The 23,601-nt window shown below is 37.0% G+C and overlaps 1 protein-coding gene across 1 annotated transcript; it reads right to left on the reverse strand.

The window, feature by feature from the left end:
• Positions 1-401: 401 nt before the first annotated feature.
• LOC144958095 (solute carrier family 49 member 4 homolog) lies at positions 402-23,601 on the reverse strand. Its single transcript, XM_078889737.1, has 14 exons — positions 22,887-23,601; positions 20,263-20,339; positions 19,018-19,225; positions 18,138-18,228; positions 15,226-15,387; positions 14,917-14,974; positions 13,645-13,715; positions 12,144-12,230; positions 11,386-11,515; positions 5,505-5,613; positions 4,563-4,630; positions 3,318-3,436; positions 2,462-2,644; positions 402-1,131 (listed from the first exon to the last, which is right to left on the reverse strand). Exons 5-14 carry the CDS (start codon positions 15,377-15,379, stop codon positions 863-865), a joined length of 1,248 nt encoding a protein of 415 aa, XP_078745863.1. The 5' UTR covers positions 15,380-15,387; positions 18,138-18,228; positions 19,018-19,225; positions 20,263-20,339; positions 22,887-23,601; the 3' UTR covers positions 402-862.

Genomic DNA, 23,601 nt, shown 5'->3' on the forward strand with positions numbered 1-23,601 from the left:
GAGAGTGGGCAGCACGTAGGTAGAGGATTAGGGTTGAGTGAGTAAAGAAATTATCGGCAAGGTCAGAGTCACTATTACCAATATTCAGTCTCAATAACGCTTGACGTTAAGTCTCAGTCAACACCTATGTGACAAGAATGTCCCATTTGAAGTTGGATGTAAATATATCCATCTCCCACTGTATCAGAGATGAAGCTTCGTGTACAATAAAGCAACATCTTGCAGAAAATAAATATTTTGTAATAGGGGCATTTCTGATTGTTGTGATTTGATCATAAAATAATAATAATAATAATAATAATAATAATAATAATAATAATAATAATAATAATAATAATAATAATAATAATGATAGTAATAATAATAATAATAATAACAATAATAATAATAATAATAATAATACTAATAATAATAATAATAATAATAATAATAATGATGATGACTGTGATGATGATAATTAAAAATATTGCAGCAGTATTGCAAATCAATTTCTATCGGAATTTCGAGAAAACATAACATTTAGAATTTTCACGACAATAATTTTGTTATCACACAGCAACTCTCTTCAAAGAACCAGAACTACATATGTGACCCATCATCTCAAAATGGTATTATGTCGGAAAGAACCATATGCTTAAAAGCCGAATTTAATGTTAAACTGATCTAAATATAAATTATTGGCATTAGCACCGTAAAATATGGTTGCCATTCTCCTCAATAAATCATACAAACTCAACACAAGTCTGATATTTCTGCCTATAAATCCAATTTTCAACATCTTAACCAACCCGACTTAATACCACTTTGAGGTGAACAGTCACATATTCCATTCTTCATCGATGTCTTCTTCTTCTTCTTATCATTAGAGCACATTGTGGTGTGGCTGACGAGGGTGACATTGTTGGGAGATGCTGTCTCTGCCATTGATGCTATCACAGTCACCATTGCCTTCATACTCGCTATCATCATTGTTGCCAGCACCAGGATCATTGCCTTCATCGTCACATTCCACTATGATAGATTGTTCCAACACATCAAGGTCCAGTCGATTCAAGCGACTCTTGAGCACAGCGATTAAAGGAATACACATGAAGCAACACCCGACCACTGCCCAATGTTCCCACTCAATGCCTTGGGGTGATGATGGGAGTTAAGAGGGGAAAGGGGGGGGGGGGGGGTGTGAAAAGGGAAGTAGGGAAAAAAGGGGAGGTGGGGAGGAGGAATATAGGGAAGTGGTGGTCAAGAGAGTGGCCGGTAGAGAGGGAGGTGAGAAAGAAGAGAAGGAAATGAGATGTTTTAGACCTTGCCATTCATCAAGAATGACAGACATTTATAGAGATAATGATTAAAACTTTATACACCTCATGCACTTTATAAAATTCAACCATAAGACATGATGTTTGAGGCCCTACTAAAATTTTGTTGTTGTTATTGACAGGATACTCATTTTACACCTGAGTGCATTGAGAGGAATCAACTTTGCGTTGACCAGAGCAGAACTTTAACAAGGGTACTAGGTACTGGTATGAAGGCAAATGACATGACAGAGGACCACCGAGCTGTGGTATAAAATAAATAAATAAAATATAAAATAAAATTCCCTTTATTTATCCCCAAGGGGAAGTATGTCTTTAGGTTCAATTCCAAAGGAAGACTGGAATAACCCAGGCATTATCTGCAGAGCAGCGCCCCACTTTTGAGTGGTATATTGGCTCAGCAGTGCAGGTACAATGTCTCTTGTCACAAATGTTGAGAAATGTTAATCATGGTCAGTGACTGAATGGGTGACAGTATTTGATGATGGTCGAAAAAGTGACAGTATTCGAGTAAATTTCTTGGCCCGACATTTGTGTCCTTGCACTTTACACACATTACCCTACTCAGATGTGAGTGAGTACCCGGCTATAGGTTAGCACAAATAGGACACCTTAACAGCAACTTGTACTGTATGCAATGGAAATATGGATCTATTTGGTCTGCTGGGGGAATAAATGAAACATCATGAAGCACATTGGTCATGCTAAATTCACAGAAATGCTCTGTATAAATGTTCATATTTATTTTCAATGTACTACAAAAATCATAAGAGACTGGGATAATACTAAAACCAAAACATGAGCTTTTTATAGCACGGTGTCCACTCAATGTGTTCGAAGCATTTTACAAGGGGTCTCTAGCCAACAGCAACACTTAACATTTAAGTCAAGACATGATGCCTGTTAGGGAATATTACAATTTTTTTCGGACAGAGACAATGCTGTTACCGGCCAGGTACCCATTTTACACCTGAGTACAGTGACAGAATGTGAGTAAAGAGTCTTTTCCAAAGACTCAACTATGCACTGCTCAAAGACGGACTCGAACCCAGGACCTTATGACCCGAAGGTGAGTGTCATACCACTAGACCACGTCGCGGTACTCTAAAACGAAAACTAACAATAACAGTACTAATAATACATACCAACATGATGAATTGAAAGAACAAGGAGGAAGAGAAGGCAGAATAGATTATTGAGAAATGTAAGGAATCCATTGGCCGCACTCTCACTGGTTGGATAGGCCAACTCACAGGCCAACTCAAACAAGAGGGGGATGGCTCCATTGGTCAACGTAAAGCCAGCAATTACAGTGACATACACCAGACCTGGGGAGAATGTGATAGGAGTATGACATATACTACTACTACTGTTATTACTACTACTACCACTACTACTGGTATTAATACTACACTACTACTCCTGATATCAATACTACCACTACTACTGATATTATTACTACTACTACTACTACTACTACCTTGCTATTCAAATTTAAGACAGAAAACAAAAAAAAACAAAAAAAAACACACAAAAAACAAATACAAAACAAAAACATAAAGAAAAAAAGTAAAGAGAAAAGCGTTTTGTCCAAAAGGTAGCAAGGAATAGCTGATTCAATGGGTCTTGTTGCTCTGAATGACTACAACTACTACTACTACTACCACTATTACTGCTACTACTACTGCAACTACTACTACTACTACTACTACTACCACTACTACTGATATTACTACTACTACTACTACTACTACTACTACTACCACTACTGTTATTACTACTACTACTACTACTACTACTACTACTACTACTACAACTACTACTACCACCACTACTACTGATATTACTACGACTACTACTACTACTACTACTACCACCACTACTACTACTACCACTACAACTACTGATATTACTACTACTATTACTACTACTATTATTACTAATACTAATACTACTACTACTACTTTTGACAACAGTTAAAGTAAAAAGCCCATACTATACCTAAGCTGTATGGAATAACGTATACAGTGATGAGGGCAAAGACTAGCAGGGCTGCTGTTCCCAATGAGTACAGGAGAATGATGAAGACTTTGATGTGACGAATGAAGTGGTCTGCAAACCTAGTTGACAGGGAAAAAAAACAAATTTTAAAAACTTCAAAAAACCAAACTTGAGCATTTATATAAAATAAATATGTGACATTGAATGTAAGCTTCAATTTAATATACGAAAACAGAAAAAAATGGACGTTTTGAGTTTCCCATTTATCAACAAAACAGGATGACGAATGAGATAATGTTTGTTTATTCATCTTAACAATGCCACATTATCTCAATCAGCTGTAGTGTTTCATTCATCCTGTTTTGTTGATAAAGGGGAAATGTCCATTTTATTTGTTTTCGTATATTAAATTGAAGCTTACATTCAATTTTACATTGTTATTTATTTCTTCGAGCTTCGAGCACCACCTTTAACATTACCAAGCATTTATATAGAGCAATATCCACAAAATGTGCTCAAAGCGCTTTACAAGGGGTCCCCAGCCAACAGCAACACTTAACATGTTAGACAAGCCATGGCGTCTGTAAGGTGACAATACAAATTTTTTTCGAAAGAGACAATGCTGTTACTGACCAGCTACTCATTTTACACCCGAGTATGATAAGAGAATGTGAGTAATGAGTCTTTTCTAAGGACTCAACTTTTTACCGCTCAGAGTGGGATTTAAACCTGGAACCTTTTGGTCTGATGATGAGTGTCATACCACTTGACCACAAAGCTGCACACATACATCAATCCTTAATCACTGAAGCTTTTACATTATTGGGTAGTTGTGATTCAACCTTAGCACATTCTCTCATTGCAGGAGGCATATAAGGCTTGAACATCTTTTCTCCAGTGATCAGGAGCTACTGGTTCCCAGGAGTTCCATTTCATACCATTCCTCTCCGTGTCTACCATTCATCACTCTCTGCCAGGTTGTTTTGTGGCAGCCACAATTATTCTTATCCTTAAGGAGCCCACTCCAAGGCCATATCACAAATTCTCTTCTGGTCAGTTTCTCAGAAAATTGTCTTTTGTTATTTCGAAAATAATTTTATATGTACCATGGAAAACCGGGAATATTTGCGGAGAAATAAAGGCTATTACAAACAGGCAAATTTTCCCTATGGGATGAATAAAGGGAATTTTATATTTTCTAAAATATATTTAAAAAATATTAGACAGAGAGTTTACCATACTCACCTACATAGTAGAAGTGCAATGACACACGCCCCAGATATGGAATAGAATCCTATCCAGCCCGACTCTCCCTGAGAAGAGGAAAAAAAAACATGCTCGACTTTTTACGGGTGAAGTTTGACTTTGCTCTCTTAATTTTGTTCATCAAGAGAGCAGTAACGGCACTGCTCTCTTGGTGTGTTGTGTATTAGTAGTCCTTCAGAGCCATTCTGTCCATGGAATGGAGCTGGAGTTTATCCCGGTTTCTATAGCGCGAAACGGACAGTAGCAATTGCTTCTTATCTATCGCAAATTACTTTCCATCAAATATAACACACTCAGCTACCCATTCACTGCTGGGTGGACAGGCGGATCAGAAAAAAATCTCGACTGCACCCAATCTCGGTCCCTCTGTGTGTGAAGCGAGTGCTCTACCAACAGAGATTGATAATCAGATAAACCATGAGGAAAATTATGGTTTAAGGGAAATGTAGTCCTTTCGCTAATTGGGTCAAATTATAAAATTATCCATTCAGATATAACCATCAAAATCATAATCTAGAGGGTACTGGATAATAAAAATTGTCATTTACTTAATTATGGGAAAATATAACCATAGTTTTATAGTTTGTATAACTTTAATTTATTATGCCATAAATAATCTATTCCAAAAAAAAAAAGATGAATAAAAGAAGATAAACACAATTAATTAAAGTATCAATAAATTAACTTAAATATTTGGAAATTGTATAAAACAAAAAAAATTCTGATTTACATAATAGGTGGTTTAATAACTGAAAGCAATTATGAACTTGATTTGACACTATGGAAATGGACATTATTTTACTTTGGTTTGAAAGTATTTCCACTACAACAATGAGCCCACAACAATTTGGGTTATTAGATGTGCGAATCAGTACACATCGCTTCAACACGATATAAAAAGCACATTGTATGACCTCTGACCTGATGAATACCAAAGGGTTTCAAGGTAACACTCAACAATGCAGCCCACCCTGCAGTCACTCCTGTTGATATTCCGTAACAAAAAGCCACCAGGAGGAAACCCAACTTGCTGAAAAAAGCAATGAAAGATAAATAAATATAACATGTTTATAAAATTGCTGGCTAAGAAAACCTGGAAAGATGCACAAATTTCATAAATTGAGTTATGTATGCAGTGGTGTGGACCACATCTTTCTGATCATTTACCACTTTAAATTTTCTTTCCATGTCTATTAGAACCCAAGTTATACGTTTTTTTTTCTGGATAAAATTTGTTGCTATGGATACACTTTATCTTCAATTTTGGCTCATATCTCAAACTGTATCTTCCCAGGTTTTCTCAGCCAGCCTCACAAATGTGAACCACCACCACAAAAGAGTATTATGTTGGGATGACTCTTAGGTGCTGAAAATTGCTCTTATATTTCAAAATATGACAGTTGAGTGACATTTTTATGTTATATTAAGGATACTGAATATACAATTGTGAATTGAGATACTTTATATTTTCATAGTTCCGAACAAGTTAAAATGAGATTCACCATTCAGGTTTAAGCAAATGCATCAAAACCAAAATCCCCTTTGATTTTTGCCTGTCTATATCACTTTTCAGCAGGATGGTCAAATATAAAAAAAAACAGCAAAACAACCAAAAACAAAAACAAATTTAACCTTTCTATATAGCATATCCACTAAATGAGCCCAAAGCGCTTTACAAGGGGTCAAAATCCAAGAGAATATATAACATGCAAGATAAGACATGATGCCTGTAAGGCGCTATTTCAATTTTTTTGACAGACACAACGCTGTTACCAGCCAGGTACTCATTTTACAGTTGAGTAGGGTGAAAGAATATAAGAACAGGGCCTTTTCCATGGACTCAGCTTTGCACCATGCACAGCAGGACTCTAACCAGGGACCTACAAGGAGGCCGAATGCAAGCATCATGCCACTAGACCACAAAGCTGCCAGTATGATTTGATTATAGACCAGACTTCGGATGTTCCCAGAATAACCTGAGACAAAAGTAAGAAATGAAGACGAGCTCAAACAAAGAAGATCAGAGCTTGATATTTCCCTAAAATGGTGTGGTTGTGTGGTCTTGTGGTATGACACTCGCTTTTGGACAAGAAGATCCAGGGTTTGAGGCCTGCTCAGAGCAGCACAGAATTGAGGCCTTGGAATAGGCTCTTTACTCACATTCTCTCACCATAATCAGGTGTAAAATGAGTATCTCCTGCTCCTTCTGTGTGGAATGATCTTTCAGCGGACACCAAACACCGTAATTCTCTGTCCTCCTTTAAAGCCTTTTTGAAGACAGAATATTTCCTTTCAGTTTTCTGTGAGTGATTTTATTGATTTTGTTGAATGATATATATGATCGCATGTGTATATATGTATAAGCACTTCCAAGCACTTTTGGTGTAAAGGGGTGCTATACTTTTGGTTAATTGCAATATTTCCCAAGAAATGGAATTAATTCTATATTAAAGTCAGCGGTTAATTGCAACAAACTTTGGTTAATCCCAACAAATTTTCAACCCCTAAACTAGGCAAATTCAAGGAATCAATCAAACAAAATCTCATGATTAGATTTTATCATGGCTGAAATCTGACATGCTGAAGAATCGAGAGTGGGTGGGGTTTAATACTACATTAGTGTCACCAGGCGATTAGAGACAAAAGAGGGCAGGGCTTTGCAATTTGGGTTTATACGGTCATCTGTGACCTTTAGATATGAGGCGAGTGGGCTGGGCATGGTTTGGACAACAGGTAGACGATGATAGTTGTGATGAGAGACTGAGCGATGATATCCTTTGTTTCGTGATTGACAACTGTGCATTGTGATCAACAGGTTTGGTGAGAACATATTGTCTCTCATCACGGCTTATCTCTGGGACTCTTACAAATGTGTAAAATGTTGCAATAGTGGACAGGAAACTCAACTTCGGTTAATTGCAATTTCGTTAATCGCAACATTTTCTCTGATCCCAAGGTGTTGCGATTATCCGGAGTGGACTGTATTATTATTATTATTATCATCTGGCCACTAACAGAGTTGTCTTTCTCTGAAAAAAATGCAATATCGCTTAACAGACATCATGTTTTGTGTTTCTGTTGACTAGTCACATATCCTTTATCCAGCCATAACCTAAAAAAGCATATTGGTCGTCATTAGGCCGGCACCTTACAAAAAACCCGAAAGTATTTGGCCGTACCGTAATAAAGCGGATTTCTTTTAGCCAACTCAGTTTGGCTGTACCGTATTTTAGCGTTCCCCCGTTTTTTCCTCTATAAATGCACGTATTGTTACAGTCTGGATGCACTGCAGCATGGACTCCTTGCAATTTATCACGGTAAGGCTGAACTACGGGTGGTCAGCAAATTACGATTTATTAAGGTCTGGCCACCATGAGTTTTGGTTGTATCACACTAATAAAGTCATTTCCTTTTCAATGTTTGACGAAGTAACATCTTCATGGAAACATTTACAAATGGAATGTGCTCATTATAAAGACACACATTTGGCGATGATCATTAGTGATGATTGATTGAAAGTGCAAGCTAGAAATGATAACTTCTAAGTATAGAAATGCTTGCTTTAAAATGCATTAGGGACTGTACCAAAAGGTCGTTTTTGTGACGTGTGCCACAAAAATACTCCAATGATAAGCTTTTTTTTGAAAAGATAAAGGATAAAATAGTTTTTATCAATTTCTATTAGTGAAATACATCTGTCTATTCTATTTAAAAAATAGAGTTTGAGGATTAACATTGTTCCGTTTTGCCAATGAAAAGTATTTATCACCGAGCACAGAATTATATACTGGAAATTCTAAAGATTATAAAACTATTTTTTACAGACTTGCAAACCTTTATTAGACTTCAGACTAATTTTATCACCTGTTGACTCAAATTAAAACTAAGAAAATTTGCTAAGTCATAATACTCTATAGTAAATTAACCATTGGCACATGAGTATAGTTGATTCTACACAAATCTAGCAAATCCGTAACAAAAAATAATGATGTTATTTTAAACCGGTTTTGATACTCTCAAGTAATAATAATCTATCTATTCTTCTTCAAAAATAGGGTTGGCTGTCAACATTGTTCCGTAAAGCCAATGTAAAAATGTTATCATCGACCACAGAATTACGATCAAATCTAAAATTGATAAAAGCTGTTTTTTACACACTGATTAAAAGTAACTTGCAAAGCTTTTTTTCTTGCTAACTCTGTCACCCGTTGATCAAATTAATACGAAGAAAATCTGCTAAGTCGTAATACCCAGTCCTTTTTGACGTTTGACTTTTTTTTTACGATTACCTATATTCTATTCTATGCAATTCGAGCACATCCACAACAGAAATTGATACTATCAATAATAATAATCCCATCCGCAACAAAAAATGATGACGTAGTTTTAAATCTCTCTTGATATTATCAAGTATTGATAATCTTTCTATTCTATTATTCTAAAACAAAGGGTTGGGGATCAGCATTGTTCCTAAGTCCAGTGTTAAATTTTTATCATCAAGCACAGAATTACTAGCAAATCCAAAAATACAATACTATAGTATAATACGTATAACTGATCACCGCCTATTTCTAATACTAATAGCCTTTATTTCTCCGCAAATATTGCGGATTCTCCACTATTAATGTAAATAAACCAATTACTGGCAATCTGTGTGTTATAACAATATACGTCTTGGTTTATTTCTCACTACCAAGACATCACACTTTGTGCGAAATCTTCAGTGTGACCTTTCTACGGTATGGGCATACCTGCCTACTTGAAAATTTCAAATTCAGTAAGAAATACAAAATTCATCAGTAATTAATAGTCAAATTTCAGTAATACTAAAGCAAACAAAGATAATGATAGAAACACCCTTTTATATATGTAAAATAAACTTACCATGTTATTTTGAGGACAGCCTGATGAAATAATATTGGGGTTCTTTTCCTTACAAAAAGCTATCACATCATTGTCTTTTCCTAGCATTGAGATTTTTTATTGTAGCATGCGGTAAATAATGAAAAAAAAAATTATTATTATTTAATTTAACGATGTATCAGTAATATTTCTTCTATTTCTGTAAGTCCGTAATTGTCCTTACACTTCCGTACCAATTACGGACGTTCCGTAATAATAGGCAGGGATGTATGGGGTCATTCGTGGTATCATAAATTAATGGGGCGAGAAAGGGTCCGATACGCTTTTTTATGAACGACCCAAAGAAACCAGTGAAATAAGAGCAGAACTCATTTCGGCCATAGCGTAATAAAATGTACATTTACATTGCATTTTGTAGGTAAATTTCTACAAAACGAGTGGCTACATTGTGATGCGATTCAGCCAAAAGTGTCATCAATTATTTCCCTGTGTACTGTCCAAAAATAAAGACGGTTTGTTCAAGTATGACAAACCAACAAATATTTTTCAAACCCGACCTCCGATGGCAGCAGCAGCCTCTTATGGTTCACACTACTATGTTATGACGATCGACCAAATCAGCAAAGTCTGGTCCGCATTCGTGCACCATTGCGAACCCGCCTGGTAGCATCGTCACAACTGCTGTTTCGGGTTCTTGCCCACATCGGGTACATGTTGGACAGGTGGAAAGTCCCCATTGATGAAGCGCACTTGCTGTTAGGCAGCTCCTCGACCGAAGCCGATTCACAGCCACCCAGTGTCTCCTCTTACTGGTATCAAAGCCTGGCAACTTCTCACCAAGCTTAGAGGAGTGTACGTCCCTGCCCCCACGAGGGATTGAATTTGTCCAAACTGACTTCCATCTCGTATATGCATCTCTGTCTGTAGTCAGGGAAGCTGCGTACAAGGGTTGCCAGGACTTATTTTGGCTCGAAACGGGGGCGCTGTCCATTATGCGCTTCAGGGAGGTATCCCCATTCCCTTTCTCTCGGATCTTACTCGGCCAGTTTCCCGTAATTGCCTCCCTCCGGACATCGGGGGGGCTGGATCGCTGCCATTATCGGGCCCCATTCTCTAGAGTTTTTGCCAGCATTCCTGACACTATGTGCATCGACTTGCGAAGTTTTACATCCACCTTCTCAAGTTTCTCCTTCTACCCCACACTGGAGCACAATACTCTGCGGTGGAATAGCATAGTGCCAGGGTGGACGTTCTCAGGAGCGCTTGGCTTGCGCCCCAAGTCGATCCCACCAGCTTCCTCAGAAGACTGTTGTGTTTCTCTATCTTCCGGGCAACACATAGGTAAGGCTGCGATCCAACGTCACCCCTAAATATTTTGGAATGCGGCTCATATGGGAGTGGCTGGTCCAAGATGAGGACGTTCAGTTTACGGGTGTGCCATGCACTGCATCGGTGGAATGCAGTGGCCACGGTTTTTGAAGTGTTCATCTCCGATGGCGAATGCATGTCTTCATGAAAATTAACGCGATAAGCGTTTTTTAACAAAATGTAAAATATTTGAAAAGAATTGTTTCCATAAGAGTTTCTGTACCCAAACTCTCTAAAAAGCTCTGAACTTATAGCTGGAATCATTTTTTGATAGAAGTAGCTCATCTAAATGTTATTGCTCTAAAAAAAATGGGTAAAAACGAAAAATTAGCCGGCCGGACTGAGACCATCGCTACAGGTAACCACCGGCCTTAGGAGGGAAATTATGCTTTTTTACGGTACGGCCAAATCAAGAAGGAATTTTTCCAATTCTTCGGCCGGACAAAGGATTTGGCTGGTGAGAGTAAAATCAAATCATGCCCGTAAAGGGTTTCATCAAAGGGGTCATAACTCTCTTCCAGAGGACGTAACCAGGATATATATGACTCTCACCCGAGGACGTTACTCTCACCTTTTGAGTGACCAGAGACCTCCCCAGTAATCCTCTCTATCCAGTATTGCAGACCTGCCTGGTGGGAGGGGAGGCGCGGCAGGGAAATAGATCAGCATGAAGACAAACAGGAACCAAGTCCAGCCACACTCTGATTCAATAGAGCAAATGCGGATAGGAATTGTTAGTGGATTATATACAAATTAAAAAAAAAAATTCCTTTATTCATCCTATAGTGGAAATTTGTCTCTAGGGTCTATTCCAAGGGAAGACTGGAATAACCCAGGCGTCAGCCACAGCACAGCGCTGCAAAATGAGCTAGGGCGAGGTGACTTGCTCATAACCACACAGAGCAGCGGTTAATCGAACTCGGCACCTTTCAGGTACAACGCAAAGACTGTACCGCTGAGCCACGCTGCCCACAAAAAAGAGCTATTGTGTAATGTAATGTAATGGGTTAACTCATATACCACCAATATCCATTTACAATTCTCAATGATGCTTTACAGTCACAATACAAAAAAACCCAACAAACATTCAGTTCGAATAATTATACAGTGCATCTTGGATACCATGGCCTCCAATGAAACCTTGGATTCAACCGACGTATACATATATCAAGGTCTAACATCCGAACCCACTTATGGGCCTAGTTTAACATTGTTCGAATGGACACTATTTTGCATAAAAAGACTATGCTGTTTCTGGCTATGTAATAATTTTATTATAATAAACTTTTCACCCATAACCAATACAGGTTCAATAAATTTCTGACTCACCGATATACATATATTGCATAATCTCCCTTCGTGCTTTCTGAATGACATCATCATCAATGTGCATGTCATCCAGCAAAATGGTTGCCACTGGAAACAAGATATAGACAGGTAGAAGAGAATAAATATAAAATCTGAATTTAATAATGATAAATAGGAATAAATAGATTAACAAATATATTAAGCTTTTATATAGTGCAATATCCATTAAATGTGTTCAAAGCACTTTGCAAAGACTCCCAAGCCAGCAGCAATGTGTAACATTTAGGGCAAGATTTGTCACCTTTAAGGCACTACTACAATTTTTTTTCAATAGATACAATACTGTTACCAGTGATATTACTCATTTTTCACACGAGTACGGAGATAGAATGAAAGTTAAAAGCCTTTTCTAAACACTTAACTTTTGTTTGTTTTTAAAATGTTTTTAAGGGTTTTACTGGGCTTGCAACACATTAGGCCATATCTGCGCCTGTAAAAAGGAAGAAAATGGGATAGTTATAAGTTCTAGAATTACAAACTAAGGAAACTAAAGCACTCAAGAAAAGGTAAGACAAAGGGGAATTGGTACAAATAGAAACAGATGTAGATTCCAAGAGCACACAATCAAAGTACCTATATCACCTAAAATTCTCATCCAGACACAAACACAGGTCTCCACGAAGAGGAACATACTCAAATGTTTATAATTCATAAATAATATCTAAACAAAACATAATACAGTGCAAAACAGAGATATGATTTACAAGGAAAAAAATATCATATCCTAAAACTAACTATACATTTCACTGTTTCACTCTCAGCCAGAAGCAAGTTGGAAAACAGATATAAGGGGATAGAAGACACAGTAAGTACCTCCCTGCCCCCTATGGGAGGTCAGGAACCCCACCCAGAAACACTTAACTTTGTGCCAACCACAGCCGGATTCCAAAGGCGGGTGTCATACCACTAGATAAATACACATTGAAAAAAGAGGCTTAATTTCTTTTAAATTTGGAAATCAAAATTAGTAATTGAGCCATGAAATATAACAATAGAGTGCCATTCCTAGGATAGCCCTCATGGACTCCCCAGGGAATGAGAAGAAGGGGCTGCCTGCTGGAGACCTGGAGGAGGAGGAGTATCAAGAGAGAAATGAAAGCTACTGGATGGTATTGGGGACAGATGACAAAAATGGCGTCCAACCGAGAAAGATGGCATTCCACCATGTCAACCTTATGTGCTGATCAAGCACAAAGAGGATAAGTAAGGAAGTAAATTTAAGAAATTAAGGAGCAGGCGCTGGTGTAAGATAAAGAACTGAACAAGTGTGTATGAAAGGTGCCAGACAAAGCAAGAAAGAAACATACAAGAAATAAAACCATCCCAAAAAATCAGCCGTGGTTGATTTTTTTCTTGTCGACTGATTTCTTGGGATGGTTTTTTTTCTTGTAATTTTCTTTCTTGCTTTGTCTGGCACCTTTCATACACACTTGTTCAGATCTTTAAGTAAATTGACACTTACCCTGATCGTCAGACATATTTTCCACTGTGTTATATTTCTGCACATCATTTGTGTCATCAGTATGATAAAAACTGTGGAGAGACAACATTTCTAATGATAAAATACATTGGTAGAAACTTTACCCTTATCTAATGCTTTTGTGTTTTATATAAAGTCCTGACTGTTCTCTGGTCTACGTGGTCCTAGTATCCTCAATCTGAATCTTACAGAACTTCTACATAACAGGGAGTTCCTGTAGCTCAGTTGGTAAAGCACTCAGTTCACAAGGCCCATAGAACTGAAGCTTATCCCAGTTTCTATAGTGTCAAAGTTAAATAGAAAATAGCAATTGCTTGCTGCCCTTTGGGTCATATGTATTTTGTTGAAAAGCATGTTTTAAATAAAATACAAAGTTTTTAAACTTTTGAAAGTGGACCAAAATCCAGTCAGAACTGCAATTTTTCAAAATCAAATTATTCAAATGCACCAGATAGTCACCGGATGTGACCCACAACCCCCAAACAGTATCATGTCGGTTTGATGTAGATATTAAATTTCCATTTAATGTCAAATATAATGAAACTTGGGTTACGTTTATGTTTTATTGAAGACAAAGAAAATAGTTTCTCACATTGACATTAAATGTGTGGCTATGTGGTATAGTGGTATGACACTTGCTTTCAGATTGGAAGACCCTGGGTTTGAGCCTCACTGAGCGCATAGCCGAGTCCTTGGAAAAGGCTCTTTACTCACATCCTCTCAGCGTACTGAGGGGTAAAATGAGTACCTGGTTGTTAACAGCGTTGTCTTTGTCCGAAAAAACTGTAATATCACCTAACAGACGTCATGTGGCCAGATGGGTGACAGTGAATGCGGAAGATTCGTGATGTTGTGTCCTTGGGTATGGCACTTAACTCACATTACCCCATTCAATTCACTTCGTGTGCATAAGGACTTGGCTCTATACAGTGACGGATATTGTAAGAGAATTAATGAAAAAAAAAAAACGTCCAACATATAACTGGTACTGTATGAAATAGAAATAATATGACTTCATATGGCCTGATGGTGCATTGAGCGTGGTAAATCCATGAGGGGGGGGGGGGGTGGGGTAGAGAGATAGAGATAGATAGATAGATAGAGAGAAAAGAGAGAGAGAGAGAGAGAGAGAGAGAGAAGAGAGAGAGAGAGAGAGAGAGAGAGAGAGAGAGAGAGAGAGAGAGAGAGAGAGAGAGAAAGAGAGAGAGAGAGAGAGAGAGAGAGACACACACACACACACACATGCACAGATACCTTTGACTGTTGTTTGTATGATTTGAATTGGACCTGACATCTGACACCAAGGCTGGTCCTGAAACATGGAATTTGATGATGATGATGATGATGATGATGATGATGATGATGATGATGATGATGATGATGATGATGATGATGATGATGGTGGCGATGATGATGTTGAATAATGATGGTTATGGTGGTGATGATGATGGTGTTGATGATGATGATGATGATGATGATGATGGCGATGATGATGTTGAATAATGATGGTTATGGTGGTGATGATGATGACAATGATGACTGAATAAAATGGTATCTACATACCGATTAAAAAGGAAATGGCGTATCCAAAAATACAAAAGCTGTTGGAGATAGAGGTGGCTGTGACTCTCTCCTGGGGTGGAAACCAGATAGAGGAGACGTGGGATTGCGGCCATGGCCACTGGCCCAATGATGCCATTAAACACTTGACCTGCATAAATAAGGCTGAGGAAAAGTAAAATGCATACAAATTATTTCTTCATAGGCGAGTTCCAGCTTGTTATATCATTATGTACTGGTCTCCCGTGATTCGCATCATTGTTACTACCCTCTTTGTGCTGATAGTTAAGTGGGTAGAGCACAGGCTTTCACAAGCAACTGTTGCCCATGTAAATGCATGGTTCATATTGGCAACTGCCTAAAATAAACCTTTGAATTGAATTGAACAATACTGCTCTGAGCAGTCAAATTTCAAAATAAGTTAATTTCAGGCTATTCTTCCCTGTGCTGAGAACTATTACCTGTGATGTGACAAATAAACCATCTGCTGTCAGACTGATAATTAAAATAGCAATTCTTTATTTGGATTGACAAAGACTGAGAAAAGGTCTCTTCACATTTAGCTGGGATTTATAAATAATAAAATCTTGTTACAGGAAAATAATATAATATGGAGTATGATGAGGATGGTGATGGTGTTATAGGGAAATGGTGAAAGTGAAGGATTGTCAATATATTGTATTGTTATAAATGTGTGACCTAATGAAAAATTGCCACTTTTTTGAGGACAATAAAGATATATTATTATTATGTGTCCCAAGTCTGCAGCAACATTACACAGGTACATGGATGCAAGTAAGGTAGGTGATAAAGCCATGAAATCCAGTCCTAGCTAATTCAAAAAGCCTGAAACGTATTTTGAAATGTGATCCAGACCTACTGCTCAGAACAGTATTGTGTTCAATTCAATTCCAAGGTTTATTTTAGGCAATTGCCAATAAGAACCATGCATTTACAAATACTTTCAAATCAATACAGGTAAAAGGAAAACGATTAAAATAATTAAATAGATAAATAAATAAATAAATATGAATATAATCAATGAATCAGGCCTGTAAATGGTTGGTGAAAAAATTGTCGGAACTTTTTGAACACTCGAAAATAGACACAACAGGACAAAAATATGGATTAATTAATAAACACAACACAAATATGACACGTCAATTGACTAGTCAAATCATGTCACTTTCCCCAACTTATTTATAATGAGGTCCTTATTTTATGGTACCAAAAATTGTTTTTTTAAAATCCCAATTATTTAAGGGAGTACCCACATTTGTGGGCTCAGGTCTGGGTTAGAGAGGCGCACCTTCTGCGTACCAACTTCGTGAAAAGTCAAATTCGCCTTGAGCATGCATTCACGTAAAAAGAAATATTTAAAAAAATGTACATCTGTTTCAAAAACTAGCATCTTTCAACTTTCTAAGAAACATTTTGATTTTTCAGAACTTTAGTTCATTAATGAGGTCCTTATGGTATCAAAAAAAATCCCAATTATTTGAGAGAGTACACACATTTTTGGGCCCAGGTCTGAGTTAGTTATAAAATGAAAGGAAGAGAACAATTCCTACCTTTTTGAAGGATGTGTATCTAGTGCTTGACACGGGAAGCTGCGTATCTTCGCTCCTGTTTGTTTGTGTTAAATTTTTAGGCTGATTCTTTCGTTTATTTGGATTAATTCTTATAAAGAAGAAGAAGAAGAAGAAGAAGAAGAAGAAGAAGAAGAAGAAGAAGAAGAAGAAGAAGACGAAGAAGAAGAAGAAGAAGAAGAAGAAGAAGAAGAAGAAGAAGAAGAAGAAGAAGAAGAAGAAGAAGAAGAAGAAGAAGAAGAAGAAGAAGAAGAAGAGGAGGAGGTGGTGCGGTCATGTGAGAGCTTTTGAAGAAGAATATATATTTCGAAGAAAAATAATTATTTCGCATTATTTTTTCCCCCGTCTCACATCCAGACGGAACCAATTAATCCAAGGGAAGAAGAAAAGAGGAACTGAGAAATGCATGTGTGTCGGTCGTAAAATAGAGAGAAACGGTCTGACACACTTCTGTGCGTGTTAGTTATTTACTGACTAGGTGTGTGTTCGACGACTCGCGCGAACTCCACGATCCTCTCTCCCTAGCTGTGGGAACAGTAGGCAGGCAGTGAATACATCCACGTCTAGCGGAGTGTGTAGGTGGCATGATAATATAGCTAAATGATAGACAGCCTAGTGTTTTGTTTTAAGTCGGCATTTGAAACGGAATAAAATCTGATTTTTTCGAGGAACAAAATAAAATTATAATTTTATTTTCTTTTTTATTGGTTCTGTTCATTGACGTTACGAATTTTATTTTTACTATTTATTTTTAAAAAATAAATATTAGCACTTATAGAGTAAAATCGTACTGTCCGAAATCCGACAATAGTCGGAAGATTTACAAGCCTGATGAATAGACAGAAGAAATAAATAGATAAATAAGTGAACAAATAAATAACCATAACTTAACCATAATAATATACAAACACATGCAAATCATTTTTAAGGAAACAAAATAAATAACATATATAAAAATAAGTCAACGGTCACTAACATTGAAAAATTATGCTGGGGTGATCTCGATGCCGGAAAGAAAGTAAAATCCATTTAAAAAAGCCGCAAGTCTTGTACCCATGCATATAGGATCAGACGCGATGCCCTCAAGGCTCTATTGAATTTTGTTGTTTCAGGCACTCATTTTACTCCTAAGTGAGATGTAAAGTAATAGGTAAGTGTAAAGTAAAAATGATGTAGGTTATTAAAGTCAGAAGGTGAGTAAAAAGCCTTTTGCAAGGACTGAAAAATGTGTCACCCACAGTTGGATTTGTACCAGGGATCTTTGAGTCTATAGGTAAATGCAGACTAGAAGACAACATAACCCTAGTTTAGTGCTGGAGGACTAACATTGTAGCTGTAGTGGGGTCTGATGAGAGAGATCTCAATGTGTTCCCTATTCCCAGTAGAAATGAGCTGATCAACATTGTCCATCGCAAACCTGTAAAAATAATAAAAAATAAAATAAATATCCCTTTATTCATCCCATAGGGGAAATTTTTCTCTAGGGTACATTCCAAGGGAAGACTGGAATAACACAGGTGTCAGCAGCAATGCAGCCCGCAAATTGAGCTAGGGCGAGGTGATTTGCTCAAGGCCACACAGCGCAGTGGCAGTTGATCAAACTCGGTACCTTTCGGATACAAAGCAAAGACCGTACTGCTGAGCCACGCTGACCCATAATAGTATGTATGAGTGCATAAGAATGAAAAAATGAATAATGAGTGAAATAAATAAATCAAAAACAAAACAAAACTTTAGTTCATATTAAGTGGAAAATCTGCAAAATGTGCTCATTGCGCTTTACAAATTTTATGTACGGGTGAAAGAATGTGAGCAGAGAATCTACTCAAATGATATTTGTTATGCCCAGAAAGAAGCAAATGGGAGACCTACTAGTTCGAAAGTCAATGTCATAGCACAAGACCATAAAGCTGCACAACATAAAGATAATAAACAAACTGCTATGCATGGCTCAGGCCATTATTTCCACACGAGTATTGCAGTTATAAATAAATAAACGAATGACTAAATAAATGAATGGATAAGCAACTAAATAAAAAATAAATAATTAAATCAACAAATAAATAAATAAATATCTAAATAATACTCTAACTCTAATGTCTCATATGTCTGTTTAATACTAGAAAAACTGGGATAATCTCCAGCACCATGAGCCTTATGGCTCTGAGGACTACAAGATTGAGGTTGATGATTACAAATACATTACCTTTCACCTGCAGCAACCAAGGAAAAAGGAAACCCGAGAACATGTAGGCGATGGGGCCTAGGTTGGTGAGGAGTGCAATGGTGGAATCGTCCCAGCCAAATGCTGCTTCTGCAGCAGACGAGATAGGGCCCCAGCAGTTCCATACAGCGCTGTACGTACAGGAAAACAAGCTGAACAAAAGCAAGATATACCATCTTCTCTTGTACACCTGTGTGATGATTGGTTTAAAAAAAAAAAGGCAATGGAATTTGTTTGCTAAGAACCTTAAAATTTCAAGTTGAAATATGTATGTCAGTGGCCCATCATCTCAAAATAGTTTTATGTCAGGGTAGCGCTGATGGTTTGAACATTTTTAGATAGCTCAACCCTAATTAGGAAAGTAGAGTATAGAACTAAAATAAAGATCAGAACAAGTGTGGATGAAAGGTGCCAGAAAAAGCCATATAGAAAAATACAAGAAAAAAACCATCCCAAAAAATCATCACATCATCTCAAAACATAAGAACTACTCTGTAAAACAAAAAAATGCAACTTATGTTTAGAAGAGAAATTCCACATAGTAAAAAACCCACAACATGGTGCACTATACAGAAGAAAAAAAAGAAATATTCAACACATATCCACACAGGAAAAAACAATAATCAACAATCAAATTATTACACATCCAAATAAAAATACTATAATCTCCACCCCCCCCCCCCATCACACACAGCACACTATCACATGCACATACACACATAAACAAGTGTGCCAAAATAAACATCCGGAATGCAGCAAACAGTTTTCAACGTGCACTGGATAGACTTTCACTTCATTTTGTCCTGATGATCCTAATGGAGAAACAATGTTGTAGACAAAAACACACAAGAGGTGAGAGCATTAAAATAATTCACGCTCCTAAAACTGTCAAGCACTCTATGGAATTCACGCTCATACATACATATATATATATATATATATATATATATATATATATATATATATATATATATAAAATATAATTTGTCACTCACATTATATGGCGGAGACGTTCGTTTCTGTGGCTTTCTTCCACGTCCTCAGTCGGACATTATGCTGACTGAGGACGTGGAAGAAAGCCACAGAAACGAACGTCTCGGCCATATAATGTGAGTGACAAATTATATTTTATATTAGCTCTAACCATCATTATTGAGCACTTTCGTACCTACGAGTACCCACCAACACTCATAAATATATATATATATATATATTTAGTCTTATTACCTTGATAGAATCAAAGGCTGATCCTGCAGACATTCTCTGTTCATAGTGGATGCCATTAACTGATAAAGGCAATTCGCCTAAGCACAATAGAAATAATTTGTTATGATTATAAGCAAAAATAAAATAAAATTATCTAAACAAATAATAGAAATAACAATATTGACATTATCAACAATAATTATAATGATACTACTACTACTACTACTACTACTACTACTACTACTACTACTACTACTACTACTACTACGAGGGCTCTTTCAGAAATAACCGAAAAATGCCCATTGCTCAGCAACCAGTGGAGATTTTTAAATTCTGTAAACGACATGATATTCCTTATTTCCAATGTTATCTAATGATCCATGTCTCTTTTCTTTTATGAGTATTCACTCCTCGTCCTCCTCCTCCTACTACTACCACCACCTCTACTACTCCTACTACTACTATAAAAACAACTCCAACTTCTACTACTACTACTACTAAAATTACTTTTGGTCAAACGATGGGAAATACCCACATATGTAATAAGTACAGAGACAAGTTAAATACTTCTAAAATTGTTCTAGTGACTTCATATTGAACCAAGCAGCGTTCCTAAAGCTTCCCACTGCCAATATTTAAAAAAAACACAGAATCATAGAATTCTTTTTTTTTTAAAGGCCATTATAAATCTTAACAATCAAAATAGAGTAATTTTAGTTATTGCAAAGGGTAATTAAAGTAGTTAAAGTTTAAATATGGCCTGAGGCAATTGAAAGTATAAAATAAGCTGACATGATGTATAATTCTATGCAGATCCTCAAAATGGTATGAGAAAAATAGTAGTGAAAATCGGCATCATATAACTGACTGAAATGATAATTATAGTATAAAATGATGCTTCATTCAGAAACACTGTCAACAGTTAGTTGATGTATGACATTTAGGTATCATTGCATCAAATGAGGGGAAAAAAAAATATCTACCCGCCTCCAAAATAAAAATCGTACTATATTCCTTTGGAATCGTATCAACGTATTTGGGTCCAAAAATCGTACTAAAATACGGGAAATCATACTGATTGGCAGGTCTGATGTTGGGTTGTTGTTCACCTGGATTTTTCTCACGGTCTTTTCCCGGCCCAAGGCAATTTTCACAGATTTTCCCTACTTTTCCCGGTCGGGAACTTTCAAAATAAAACTCCCGGCTTTTCCTGGTTTTCCCGGCCCACTTCGAGGCCTGCCCTCTATATGATAGTGACAAAGATATTGAAAAATTCATGCCATTATCTATCTGCAAAACAAAAGCTTATTTAAAAAGATGGATAACTTGAGCTTTTAAATAGCGCGATATCCACTAAACGTGCTAAAAGTGCTTTACAAGGGGTCCCTCGCCAACAGAACATGTAACACGTAGAATGAGACATGATGTCTGTTAGGCGATATTACAATTTTTTTTCTGACAGACAATGCCAGGTACTCATTTTACACCTGAGTACAGTGAGAGAATGTGAGTAAAGAGCCTTTTCCAAGGACTCAACTATGGGCCGAGCGAGGCTTGAACTCAGGACCATCCGATCCGAAAGCGATTGTCCTACCATTAGACCACATAGCCACAAATGTCCCGTGAACCAATTTACTAAGGTAGAGGCTAGGGAAATCAAGATTTTGGTCTCCCTAGCCAAAAATGGCCAATTTGGCTAGGGAGACCAAAATCTTGGTCTCCCTAGCTAAAATGGCTCGTTTTGGCTAGGGAGACCAAGATTTTGGTCTCCGGGCGTAAAACTGTATATTTTCGTTTATAGAACTGTTTCTTTATGTTGAAGAGGCGAGTTTTTTCTTCTTTTATTTATTGCTTGCCTGTTTGTTTTTGTTGCTGTTCTTGTTTTTATTTCTTATTTTTTTTTTTGGCTCTTTATAATCACGCCCCCCCCCCACCCCACAACAAAAAATGTCAGAAAAGAGATTGCAAGTTATCGGCCGGTCGCCCACACAAAATTTAATTTAATTTTTTAAAAAACAATATTTTTAGATTTTTCTAGGTTAACCGTGTATTCATTTATAGAACTGCTTCTTCATGTTGTGGATTTTAAAAAAATGTTTGGGTTCTTTGTTTTTTGTTGTTGTTTTTGTTTTTTGTTGTTTTTATTTTATTTTATTTATTTTTTATATATATTGTTTTGTTTGTTTTTAGGCCTTGTAGCTAACATTATTATCAGGAACCCCACCCAGGATAATAGTACAAGAAATAGTACAAAATCTAAAAATATTGTTAAAAAAATAAAAGTTAAATTTTGTGTGGGCGACCGGCCGATAACTTGCAATCTCTTCTCTGACATTTTTTTTTTCGTGTGGGTGGGGAGGGGTGATTATTGCCTAAAAAATAACCACTCCCCCCCCCCCCCCCCCCCCTTAAAAAAAGAAAAAAAAAAAGAGAAAGAACAGCAACAAAAATAAACAGGCAAGCCATGAATAAATATCAGAAAAAACTCGCCTCTTTAACATAAAGAAACAGTTCTATAAACCAAAATCTTGGTCTCCCTAGCCAAAACGAGCCCTTTTGGCTAGGGAGACCAAAATCTTGGTCTCCCTAGACACTTCCATTTACTAATGAGTTATAATAATTAAAATCTTATCCATGGTCCATACCATCTACGCTTCCTGATCCACTCAGCAACGCTCTTTCCTCGTCATCAGATGAGTCATCTGAAACAAGAGTTTTCTCTTCTCTATGGTCCAGAGACATGGTAAAAGATGAACAGTGGCAGGTCTATAGTTTCCTTCTTTAGGGCATCAAGGCATGACTCTAGAATTGACAAAAAATCTCTCTTCTTTTCCTTCTTCTTCACTAAAACCGACTGACTTAGACTGATCTTTAATGCTGATGTGCACAATTTATTGTAACAATTGCGATTTGTGTCTACGAACAAAATTTTGAAACAGATGGTATTTATTGCAAGACAGTTTGATTAAAACACCATTATACTCTACACCAGATGAACATAAAGGAGGAATATTTGATTATTGAGTGATAGATAGATAGTCTCTAATAGATAATGGGGTGTTTTCCAATTAGAAGTGGCAATTCGGACTCAAGTCTGAATAGTGGTTATTCGGACTCCCGTGTGCGTGTGCAAACAGAGGGGAGGACATGCACAATGAGGGCAGTAGGCAGAGGGTGGAACTGATAAAGATTCTTTAAAAGAATCTAATGGAAAGGGTACTCTACGTTAACTTGCTCTAGACGTCATATTTCTTTTCTGTGAGGCAAACAGTCTTAGCATTGTCTTGTTTTATTAATCATATGATCAACCAAAAGTGATTCCCCGAGTTTCAAGACGAGTTCGTCTGCTGAGTGCTGAAG

Source organism: Berghia stephanieae, chromosome 12, assembly GCF_034508935.2.
Source record: "Berghia stephanieae isolate SIO BIC M18660-M18661 chromosome 12, UCSD_Bste_1.3, whole genome shotgun sequence".
Lineage (NCBI taxonomy): Eukaryota > Metazoa > Mollusca > Gastropoda > Nudibranchia > Aeolidiidae > Berghia > Berghia stephanieae.